The sequence below is a fragment of the Pantherophis guttatus genome, chromosome 1, assembly GCF_059756535.1.
Source record: "Pantherophis guttatus breed Tessera chromosome 1, ASM5975653v1, whole genome shotgun sequence".
Taxonomy (NCBI): Eukaryota; Metazoa; Chordata; class Lepidosauria; order Squamata; family Colubridae; genus Pantherophis; species Pantherophis guttatus.
Window position 1 is genome coordinate 189,738,796 of NC_142063.1, and position 12,587 is coordinate 189,751,382.

Sequence of the window (12,587 nt, forward strand, 5' to 3'; positions counted from 1 at the left end):
TTAAAGAATTTGGTCATCATAATTTCTTATTGCACATCCTGATCCAATGTGCAGACTGAAACTTATTTGCTCAAGCAGGTGTTGTTTGTTTTTGTTGTTTTTAGGCACTTCTCAAATGCTCATGTTTCTGTCTGTTTTGAAGATGATACTTTCAGAAATTAGTGTTCTGAGAGAAAATGTAGTTAGAAAGCTATCTTATGCTTGGGATGTAAGTGGGGGAGGGAAAAGTGAAAAGTTGTTTAAATGTGACTTGTGCAAAATGACACAAACAAGAAATAACGACTCATCTAAGAAACTTTTTAAACTTTTAAACTTAAGAAACTGTTTAAATCAGAGTTTCTAAATTTATCTTTAAAATAACCTCCTGCAGAATTTCATCGTAATATTTGTAATGTAGGATGTCTATCCAGCTGAAGTTTAAACCTCTAAGATAGTTTCAGAAGAAATATTTTAAACCACATGGAAGCACAATACTTGCCTGCTAGTCATTAAAGTGCACTTTTTTTTTCAAGCTTGCATGAGCTATGAAAAAGTGCTGCTTTAATTATTCAAATTATCAAATAGTGCATCATTAATGCCACATTTAGAGCAGACATATTTCTTTTCAGGCTGTCCAGGAGAGAGATGCTCTGCTTAGGCAAGATCTGAAGCACTTCCTCCAAATAATTTTCAAAGTGCCCAGATCTCTATCAACACATTAGCAAATCCTTAACATATAGCTAATTACTTTTTGTGCCTAGTGTGCCACACAGTATTTTTGTAGAAGACATATGTTCTTATGTGCTTTTATAAAATTCAAGTTGGAACAGCTTGGCTTGGATTAATAAGATGTAGCAATCTTTTGAGAAACTCTATTATTATGCTGTAAAGCATGTTGGTTAGTTCAAGTAGATGTCTATCACCGGAGTTCAAGCCAATGCTTACCATGTCCAGTTTGCCTCGGTGTTCAACCAAAATAGAGAAAGCAAATGTGGTGACGGTGCATGCTGCTAAAGAGAAGTATGTGTTCATGATTGCCTTCTGTTGCTCCCCTGCTGATTTCGCAATGGCTGAGTTAAAACTGGGCCAAAAGAGCCAAAGGAAAAGAGTACCTGAAAAAGGAAATGCGTTAGTCTTGATTCCTGGCAACTGCCTGGCTTTGTACCAGTTGTCATGGCAAAATTTTGGAAGTGGTTTCCCTCGTCTGCTTAGTAGGGCTCAGAGAGAGGGTCTGGCTCAAGGTCACCCAGCTAGCTTTGTGCTTAAGGCAGGATAAGAACTGACAGACTCAATAGAGTTAGATAAATGGCAGCAACTATGGGAAAAAAACTATAAGTTAACAATGGCAACAGCATGCAAAGAGAATTTGTATAAAATGTTTTATAGATGGCACATGTCACCAGAAAGATTGGCAAAAATGTTTAAAGATAAATCAACAAAGTGTTGGAAATGTCACCAGACACCAGGATCGTATTACCATATGTGGTGGACATGTGCAAAAGTGAGAAATTATTGGGCAAAAATTTGGATTTGATTAGAGAAAATGACTCAGCAACGTATTGATTTAAAACCAGAGCTGTTTCTGTTGGGTATTTTACCTGAGAAAATTAATAAAGAAAATGTATATTTGATTATTCATGTAATAACTGCAGTGAGAATTGTATTTGCACAAAACTGGAAAGCGGCAAAAATTCCTACAGAGGGAGAGGTAATTAGGAAAATATTAGAATGTGCAGAAATGAATAAACATTAGCAATTAAAGGGAAGGAAGAATCAGAATATTACAATATATAGGGGCAATTTTATTATTGGATAGAAAATGAATATGGACAAAAAGTGGTACAAAATTAAATAAATCCGGAAGAAAACGTGTTAACAGGAGATATATTAAATTGAAATGTAAAAGCAAAGAAATATAAATATTATGATGACACAAAATTTGTACCCAGATGACACACTGAATGATAAATGATGTAATGTTTGTTTTAAAAAAATAAAAATCTTTTTATAAAAAAAAAAGAACTCACAGACTCCAGGCTTTTAGCCTGGTCCTTAACCACTATGCCAAATATGACAGGTTCATATAGTCCTCAATTTATGTAATGGAGCTTGCCCATTATGATTGTGAGTTGTGATGGTTGTAAACCGTTTGGTTCTGCAAGCAACCCAATTTTATGACCTCTTTTTTGACAATCATTAAGGGAATGTCATAGTTGTAAAACAAATGCTGCAGTTGTTAAACAAATGTTGTGGTGGTTAAGCAAACCAGTGGTTCACTATGGCTGCAGTTTTGCTAAAAAATGGAAGTAAATGTTAGTTTTTAGCAAAACTGCTGTACAACAGTTACAGTATGTGACTGCAGGATGCTACAATTGGCCATAAATATAGCTTGATTGCTGAACACCTGAAGTTCGATCATGTGATTGTGGGGCAAACCATTGGAACTTTGAATCTGGGTTGTAAATAGCCCCCGGTGATACATTTCAATGGTTGCTACCGGTAAATGATCAATTATAACCTGAGGACTACCTGTATCATTTAAAATTGGGCAGATATAGATGGAGAGGAAAAACAGCTTTGAGTTCCTGCTGTAAATATAAACCGTCTAAGTAATATTTCACTTTTACAGCTTTTGGGGAAAATTTTGCTGCTTACATTACATGTCATGTTTTCAAACTTTAACACAACATCCAGATGATAATGAATCTGAGTCAAAGTTACTTTGAGATCACTTATTAAGTGCCGATGTCTCATTTAGGACAAAAGGCATCTAGAATGAAGAACCTGTTTGACTAGGAAAAAAAGAGGTAAAGTTCAGAAAAACATAACCTATATACGCAAATACACGGGGTACATGACCCCCCCCTTGCAATGAGGCAATACTTCAAAGAAGTAGGCCTATGGATGGATGTGAGGCTTTCCTTCCCCCTTCACTTCATTCTACCAACATTTCAACACAAAGGGCTGTACATTCTGCCTTTAATTAATTGATATTTGATTGTTTCTATTGCAGTCATTTTTATTTTGTGATTTGTTGATCAGTTCAAGATAGTTATTAAAATGTTATTAAAAACAAGTTAATTAATTAGCTAAAAACAGCTCCATGGAATTTACCAAACAATGAAGTGCTCACTCACCAATCATAGCAAATAGGTCTGAATGGTAAACAGAACCTTCTTTAGGATGTCCATTTTTCAAGCCCGGCCGGTAGAGGAGTCTGGCTACAGCCAACCCAAAATAAGCTCCGAAAGCATGAATAGTCATGGATGCCCCAGTATCTGTGGCCTGCAAAATATTAGCATGAGTTTCTTTAGCACTTAGCTACAATGAATCACCATTCCACCATTGCCTTCCAAACGAACAGCAAACAGCACATTTTAATTTAAATAAATAAGTAAATGCACATATTTATTTTTTTATTTACTTACTTACTTACTTATTTACTTATTTGTTCCATTTCTATAGCCATCCATCTCAGTCAATGACTCTAGACATATGCATACATGGATTTTAATAAACAAATATGTATTTGCATCTGTATGTCAGTGTCTGAAGCAGTGGTGTCACTGTATCAGAGCAATTATGCAAAGTGGTATGTAGAATTTTTTCTTACCTATGCTTAATGCCAAGAGGCTGATTTGGGATATTAGATGATATCTGTACAGTTTACAATGTACTTCTCTAGTAAGTAAAATGGGGGGGGGTTCTTTATCAGATCTGGTATGTTAAAGGTACGTAATAGGTTCATGATAGAGCATTAGTGCCATCTTTAGGTCACTGAAATTACTGGAATACCTTACATGAATAACAGAATAACAGAGTTGGAAGGGACCTTGAAGGAGACCCTATACCATTCTGGACAAATGGCTGTCCAATCTCTTCTTAAAAACCTCACGTGATAGAGCACTCACAGCTTCTGAAGGCAAGGTGTTTCACTGGTTAATTGTTCTAACTGTCAGGAAATTTCTCCTTAGTTCTAGGTTGCTTCTCTCCTTGGTTACTTCCAATGCATTGTTTCTTGTCTTGCCTTCTGGTGCTTTGGAAAATAGGTTGACCCCCTCTTCTTTGTGACAGCCCCTGAAATATTTTTATCATGTCACCCTTAGTCCTTCTTTTCACTAGACTAGACTTACCCAATTCCTGCAACCATTCTTCCTTATGTTTTAGCCTCCAGCGTCTAACCATCTTTGTTGTTCTTCTCTGCACTGTTTCCAGAGTCCCAACATCTTTTTTATATTATGGTGACCAAAACTGGACACAACATTCCAATTGTGACCTTACCAAGGCCTTATAAAGTGGTATTAACACTGCATGTGATCTTGATTCTATCCCTCTGTTAATGCAGTTTAGGATTGCACTGGCTTTTTTGGCAGCTGCAGCACACTGCTGGCTCATATTTAAGTCCACTAGGACTCCAAGATCCCTCTTACAGTTACTGCTATTGAATCAAGTTCCACCTAATCTGTACCTGTGTATCTGTCAGACAGTGTTCTGTCTGTTAAAAATTGTTAAAGCTAACAGTTAAAATTGAAGATCAAACCTTTATTTCTGCTTTGAATGGGCATAAACTATCCAGAAAATATCAGACTTGGAAGAGCCAATTTGGCTAGAAATTGAGGGGACATGAGTTCTAAGCCCAGCTTGCGCACAAAATTAGCTGGGTAAACTTGGGCCTGTCACTTTCTCTCAGGTCTAGGAAGGAGGCAATGGCAAATCACTTCTGAAAAACCTTGCCAAGAAAAATGCATGGACTTGTCCAAGCAGTCTCCAAGAATCAGATATGATTGAATAGGAGAAAAAAAACCAGATGGAGATTAATTGAAATTAAACTGAAATGTTTGAAATATTTGATTGGGCTTACCATGTTGAAACAATTCAATTAATTTATTCAGTTTCAGGGGGAAATTACGCACTATTTTCTGTTGCAGATTATTTTTCTTGAGACAACACTACATGCAACAAAAACCTCCTCTAGTAATTATAAATCTTGGCCAGATAATTTTAAGCTTGGTTGTTGTCTTGCAGACCTTTCATTATCCAAACTAGGTAACATCATCAGTGCTAGTAGCAGGGGTGAAATGCTCCCGGTTCGGACCGGCTCGCACGAGTAGGTAGTGATGGCAGCAGGCAGTTCGGAAAACCGGTAGCAAAAATCCCTTCCCCCGCCCCCCATGCCCAGTTGAGCCCCGTGATCATCAGAGCCTTTTTTTTCTTTTAAATGGCTCTGAGGATCCAAGCTCTGATGATCGCAGCTGAGTTGCCTGCTAATCAGGCAACTCAGCTTGGATTGTCAGACCCATTTAAAAGAAAAAAAGTGTCTTTTTTTCTTTTTTCTCCCCCCTCCCACAACTGAGCCAGTTGTGTTGTGTTGTGTTTTGTAGGTTAAAAAAGGGCAAAGAAGTGACATTGACTTAGCCACGCCCACCCAGTCACCTTACCACCAAGCCACGCCCACTAATTAAGCCATGCCCAGAGAACCAGTAGCAAAAAATTTTAGATTTCACCCCTGGCTAGTGGGAGTGAGGTTTGCTTACATTTTATATTCTAGTGGCTTGCCCAGTCAGTGCTGGTGGGAGTGGTCTTGGTGTTATCACCACCTGAACTTGCAGGAGTGAAATTCATTATTTGTTGGGCAAATAAGGAATCCATGCTGTGTCTTTCAATTTGCCCAAATTTGTTTTTCCCAGGATCTCTGTAGTCATGGAAAGTTGTGAATTTTAGGAGTGGGATCTTGTGCCACAGCAAGGTAATAAAGATGGATGCAAAGATGTGATGCCTGTGTTTGGTGTCTGGAGCTCTAATCCCAAGTCTCTGGCTTTTGTTCAGTTCATCATCTTTTGCAAACATTTGTCCCGTTCTCCAATCTTCCCTGACATTCAGTCTTCTCTTATTCCTCAGTCCCAATCTCATAGCCACAAAGCTAAGGATGAGAAATGATACTAAAACAAAAGGTAAAAAAACTTGACAAAGAGGTTGAAATGGATCAAAGGCAGCAGCCTTTGACTGTTTCAGGTAAACATTCCTTTCAGGATGCCAGAGATTGCACTCATTAATAAACAAAAAAAAATCCTTTCCTCCATGAGATTGCCATTTCTATCTATAATGCTAATTGAGCAGGAAATAAATGGAAAACTACAACTCAGCAGGCACCTGATCCTAGAATGGGCAGGTTTGTTCTGCCTAGAACAAAGGCAAGGTTTTCCTATATAAGGAACTTACGGGGGAGGACCAGTGGTGAAATCCACATTTTTTTACTACCAGTTCTGTGGGTGTGGCTTGGTGGGCATGGTGTAGCTTGGTAGGTATGGCAGGGGAAGGATACTACAAAATCCCCATTCCCTCCTCACTCCTGGGGGAAGGATATTGCAAAATCTCCATTCCCACCCCACTCTGGGGCCAGCCAGAGGTGGTATTTGCCGGTTCTCCGAACTACTCAAAATTTCCGCTATCGGTTCTCCCGAACTGCTCAAAATTTCCGCTATCAGTTCTCCAGAACCTGTCAGAACCTGCTGGATTTCACCCCTGGGGAGGACTCAGGGTATCTACCTCCGATTGCTGATCTGGTACTCTTCCTATATTGTGCTCTCAGAAATAAATTTCACCTCTACTTCAAGCAACCACATATGTTTGGCATTTTTTTTTCTTGTCCTGGCTCGGTAGGGACAGGATTTCCTTCTAAATACCATTATTGTTGCATTATGTTTTAAAAGTGGTCATTTGAATGCCCTCTGGATACTTACAAAGCAGAGAAAGCAGAGGGCAATCAAATTCTGCTTGTATACAGCTTTGTGTGTTCAGCCACAGGTTGCTTCTGAATGCAGTATTTCCATTTAGAACAGGAAAACCAACAGGAAGGTTTTCATAGATGAAACTGACAAATGGCAACCATGAAATGTTTGTATTGTGCGTAAGATGCTCCCATGGTCTTATTTATATTTATGTTGAATTGTTTTAAATTGTTGTTTTAGATTTATTTTGTTTGTTTTATTCTATGCTGCACAGGATCACATTTGTGAGATGATATAAATTTGATACGTAAATAAACTGGGAGACATATTGGTTGGCTGTCCCTGAGAGAAGATGGGTTAGGAATTACTTAACAAGTTCTAGAATCATCCATTTCTTGGATTTGTTGGAAGTGCCTTCTCTTGCTGGAAAGAGCATGGAGAGGGCAGATTTCTAAAGAAGAGATCTGTTTCTTTAATTTAGTCTGCAGAAATGTTGATTCATTCTTAATGCATTCTATTATGGTATGGTAATAGATCTTGGATATTTTAAAAAAAAAACCTGTCTGATGATCCCTAATCCAGAGTGGAATAGACCTGGTGGACTTTTAATCTTCATCTCCCTCTTACTGATTGATTTTCACCCAGTGGGGTTTGTTTTTCATTAAAGCTGTTTTTTTCTCATGGGGAAAAAGACAAAAGACCCATACAATTTCTCAGAACTGAGCATTTCCTTTTCATGGAAATATAATGCAGCACTCAATTCAAAATGTTCTTCCAAAGCAAGAAAGACAAGGTAGTCATTGTCAGAGAAGGTCTTAAAGCCAGCATACCAAAAAATAAAAAAGTGACCTAGAAGACAGGGTCCCCTTATAAAATGACATGTAGATCATAGTAAAATAGAAGCCAGAAAATTCCTACCTTTAGCACATTCACCACAAGATGTTCATTGCATACAAATATAGTAATTTCAAATATTGTTAAAATCAACATCTGAACTGGACTTGTTTTCCCCAGGATGGCTCCAAATGAGATCAGAACAGCTGCTGTGCTGAAGTCTGCAGTTATCATACTTTTGATTTAATGAAAAAAATCAAAACATATAGGTTATATATCTATTCAGATAGCGACTATTAATAAAGCACATAAAGATGCAAAATAAATGTTATTTATTCATGTTTTTTATTTAAAATAGTTACCCTGGCTTCATGAATTACTGTTTTTATTTGTTTTAAATCCATTCGTATTTTCTCAAAGTGATAAATTTTGTATCTTTGCTTGTTCATTGACTGAATATATTGGTTGACATCAGTGGTGGGATTCTGCCAGTTCTAGGGGGTTTGGCCGAACCGTTTGTTAAATTGCTGGCTCGCCCCACCCCTTGCCCCGCCCCTCCACACCACTGGGCGAGGGGTGGGCGAGCCAGCAATTTAACAAACGGTTCGGTGTTTTTTTATAATTTTATTGGCCTCGCAGCTGCCGCGGGGCTTCAAAGAGCCACCCTACAGCTGATCAGTGTTAAAAGAAAAAGAAATGAGTAGACCGACACCTGCAAATATAAATGGGTAGACCCAGTGGTGGGATTCTACTTTGGTAGAACCGGTTGTTAAGTAGTTAAGCCAGTGGTTGCCAAAGTGGGCGGTACCGCCCCCTGGGGGGCAGTGGGATGCCTTAGGGGGGCGGTAAATGGCAAGGGGGGCAGCAAGAGAAACTCTAAAGGTAAAGGGGGGTGACAGGGGGGCTAAGTGGCAAGGAGGGTGGGCCCCCCTTTGACCTGTGCCTCGCAGCACTTACCTACTTGCAAGCAAACAGCAAGAAAAAAACAGCCTCTTTCAGTTTCAGCATAGGTTAATTAGCATGATTAGATCGGCCTCCGACTCTCAGCTGATTCGCTCTCAGCTGTTTTGCAGGCTCGTTTGCAAGCTCTTGTTTTGCAAGCTCTTTGCTTGCTGCAAAGAGTGCTCAAGCAGATTTTTTTCCCCTAGCTAAAAGGAAAATGAAAGTAAAGCAGGCTCTGCTGCAACGTGACAAAATGAGGCAGGGAGAGAGATTTCTTTTTCTTTCTCCTCACCAAAAAAGGTAGGTGCAAACAATGGGAAATTTAGGGCAAAAGAGGAGAGTTCAAGATTTTAAAAGACAAAAGAAAAAAAAGCTCTATTTAACTAGGGAATTGTAATAATTGAGATACTATTAATTGTATATTGTGTTGAAAGCAGAAATGGTTAAGTTGTGGTTTGGAGGAATATTTAGGGGAAATTATTTGGTTTATTATTATTGGTAAATATAATTAATTGATTTGTAAGAAATTGGATTGCATGAAAATAATTGGAATATTCATGTTCATATTGATTAATATACAAAAAAGATAGGTATATAACTAATTGATTTATATTGAAATGTTGAATTTGTATTAAACAGCTGTATTACATAATTAACCAATGTGCGGATGGATATAAAAATAGATGACAATGGGAAGGGGTATAATATAGAATAGAAGGGAAAAATTGAATTTGATTAAGATTAGAGATGAGGATGAAGGGTAATATTGGTTTTTTTAAAAAATAGATGAGGAATAAATATGGCAAAAAGGAAATATAGATATTGTAAATTTAATTGAAATGACTAAACACTGTTTAAATTTGTGAACCGGCCAAATACTCTGTTCAAAGAAAATACATTGTATGTTTGTATGTGTGTTTCTAATTATTGCTATTTATTCATATTTGTTCTCTTTTATTCTTTAAAGTTTAACAATTCATTCTTTATCTTAATATCTTTATATTTGTTTGGGGTTGGCTTTCTTCCCTTTCATCTTTTTTATTGTACAGCAATCTTTCTCCTCAAACCTACCACCCCTCTCTTTTCTTTCCTTCTTACTTTCTCTTCCTCCCCTCTTCTTCTCCTCCCTACTTCCTCTTCCTTTTTCCTTCTCCTCCTCTCTTCCTCCCTCTCTTACCCTCACTCCTACTCTAATTTCCCTTCCTTCATCCCTCTCTATTGCTGTATCCTTTTATGCATATGGACTACTCAGAGGGCTGAAAAAGTTATTTTTGTCTGGTCCTCACACTTTTGACCAGTCCTCAAACTTACGACTGTCCTAACATTTTATGTTTTTGCCCTATCTTGTCACCATGGTGAAGAGAAGCAGTTGTGAAATGAGTGACACGATCGTTAAGAATGCTACAATGGGCATAAATGATGACCAGTCATAAGTGCGAAGACCGGTCAAAAGTGTGAGAACCTGTCAGAAATCACTTTTTTCAGCCCTCTGGGTAGTCCTTTTGTGCATATGGACTACTCAGAAGGCTGAAAAAGTTATTTTTGATTGGTCCTCGCACTTTTGACCAGTCCTCGAACTTACGACTGTCCTCACATTTTACGTTTTTGCTCTAGCTTGTCACTATGATGAAGAAAAATAAGTGATACAGTTGTTAAGAATGCCGCAATGGGCATAAATGTGAGGATGGTCATAAGTGCGAGGACCGGTCAAAAGTACGAGGACCAGTCAGAAATGACTTTTTTCAGCCCTCTGAATAGTCCCTAGGCAGATAGCCATGCCCATCCGGTCACATGACCAGCTAGCCACGCCCACCCGGTCACATGACCAGCTAGCCACGCCCACCCGGTCACATGACCACCAAGCCACACCCCCAACTAAGCCACACCCACAGAACCGGTTGTTAAAAAAATTGAATCCCACCACTGGTTGACATACAAGTAAACTCAACCGGAGGTAGAAAGAAAGAAAAGAGGAGCTAAAACTCCCAGCGACGTGGCATTCCCATGTGACACCTCTCCTGCGTGAGCTGCACTGGCTCCCGGTGGTCTTCCGGGTGCGCTTCAAGGTTTTGGTTACCTTTAATGCGCTCCATGGCTTAGGACCAGGGTACTTATGGGACCGCCTTCTGCCACCAGTAGCCTCTCACCGGCCAGTACGCTCACATAGAGAGGGGCTCCTCAGAGTGCCGTCGGCCAAACAGTGTCAACTGGTGGCCCCCAGGGGGAGAGCCTTCTCTGTGGGGGCACCTGCTATCTGGAATGAGCTCCCCCCGGAGATACGGATGATCCCGGATTTATGCACCTTCCGCCGTGCCCTCAAGACCTATTTATTTCAACAGGCTGGCCTGGCCTAACTTCCCTTTTAATTGTAATTTTTTAAAATTGGTTTTAAAACATTAGGAGTGTTTTAAATTGTTTTGGGCCAAAACAATTTTTTATATTGTCTTTTAAATTTTATAGTTTATGTGTTTTATCTTTCTGACTGTTCACTGCCCTGAGTCCTTCGGGAGTAGGGCGGTATATAAATCTAATAAAATGAAATGAAATGAAAACTTAACAAATGAATTCTGCTTTCAGGAAAGTTTTGTAATTGTGTATTCTAAGACAGAGAATCATGAAAACCTTGCTGGGTCAATACTGTCCTAGTTACTTTTCCAAGCTCAAGTGGCATCCTACATATCTACTGTGACTTCAATCAGCAGGATGCTCCTTAAATCAAGCTTGCTGGACTCTAGCTGGCTTTATACTGCTTTATTTTCTGATGCTGGCCTTAGATGTCAGCTTTCTCAGGAACTAGATGAAGGAGTTCCTGGTCTGAATCCAAGTTAAAAACGGTTGTTGACTCAGTATCATTGCTGGGTAAGGAGCATAGGATCTTATTCTTAGGATGAGTACTCTTGCTCCTATTCATTATCTGATGGTGCATTAAAGCCATAAGATGATGTGTAAATAATACCTTCTGAACAAATAATGAGCAATTTGATCATAAGAAAGTTTGGATACCAAAATGAGCTATTATAAGAGGTACATAACTGCTTTCTTTCTCTTTTTATTCTCTTTCTGCATTTCTCTTATAAAGTGCTTCTTTGCCTTGGAATTTACATTTCAAGAGCCATGATGGCGCAGTGGTTAGAATGCAGTATTGCAGGCTGACTCTGACCACTGCCAAGAGTTTGATCCTTACCGGCTCAAGGTTGACTCAGCTTTCCATCCTTTTGAGGTTAGTAAAATGAGGACCCAAATTGTTGGGGGCAATATGCTGACTCTGTAAACCACTTAGAGAGGGCTATAAAGCGCTATATGAAGCAGTATGTAAGTCTAAGTGCTATTGCTAATACTATACTGCAGAAGATATTACAAGGAAAATTTGGAAAAAGGTGAGATGGAACAGTAGCAGGAAAAAACTGTTATCATGTCTAGATGCTCCTGAACATCTTGAAAAAAACCCAGTGAATATAGATTTAAAAATACCATATATTGGCTTAATAATGATGACGACTCTAATACCTTATTGAAACAGGTTTTTAATAATTGCAAATAATCTGGTGCAGAAGTTTCTCTATCATTGTCTTTTTAGAAAAGTGAGGTCCTGAAATGTCTGCAACTCTTTTTATTCACCGGAAATTTATTGCAGAATACTGTATAATGTGTACCACCTTCCAACAATTAACTTCAGGAGAAGTTTTTGGTAAACTAAGAATGCCCTTATCTGGACATGCAGAAAGGTTTGGCTGATGGTTTTAATTTAGAAAATTAGGCAAGTTTTTTTCTTACATGATGGGACAATATGAATAGTACATTGATGATCACAACACTATCTCTAAATGTAGAAAGCAATATCTTCCTTTTAAAAAGTGCATGAAATAGTCAAAGATAAGAAATTGGTGTATACCAGTGCCTATTGCTAATGTATGTGATAGTCATAACAATGAAATTACTAGCTGGACCCTGCATTTCCAGTTTCAGAAATTTTTTTTTCCTGGCAATGGATTTGCTTTTCTTTTAGCAAAAACATTGTTGAAGTTCAATGAACATAGCACCCCCTTCAGGAAATATATCATTGACAGTCCTTTTAGCAGTGATAGATTTGTACTCCAAAAATAA

The 12,587-nt window shown here is 38.5% G+C and overlaps 1 protein-coding gene across 2 annotated transcripts in view; it reads right to left on the reverse strand.

Annotated features, from left to right (window-relative positions):
* Positions 1-12,587, reverse strand: part of RHAG (Rh associated glycoprotein) — a 40,452-nt gene that overhangs the window by 9,156 nt on the left and 18,709 nt on the right. For both annotated transcript variants that reach the window (XM_034432532.3, XM_034432531.3), the window contains exons 3-5: positions 7,626-7,776; positions 3,117-3,264; positions 925-1,091 (exon numbers count right to left, since the gene is read on the reverse strand). In XM_034432532.3, coding sequence (XP_034288423.1) covers positions 925-1,091; positions 3,117-3,264; positions 7,626-7,776 — 466 coding nt within the window. The remainder of the gene's footprint in view (positions 1-924; positions 1,092-3,116; positions 3,265-7,625; positions 7,777-12,587) is intronic.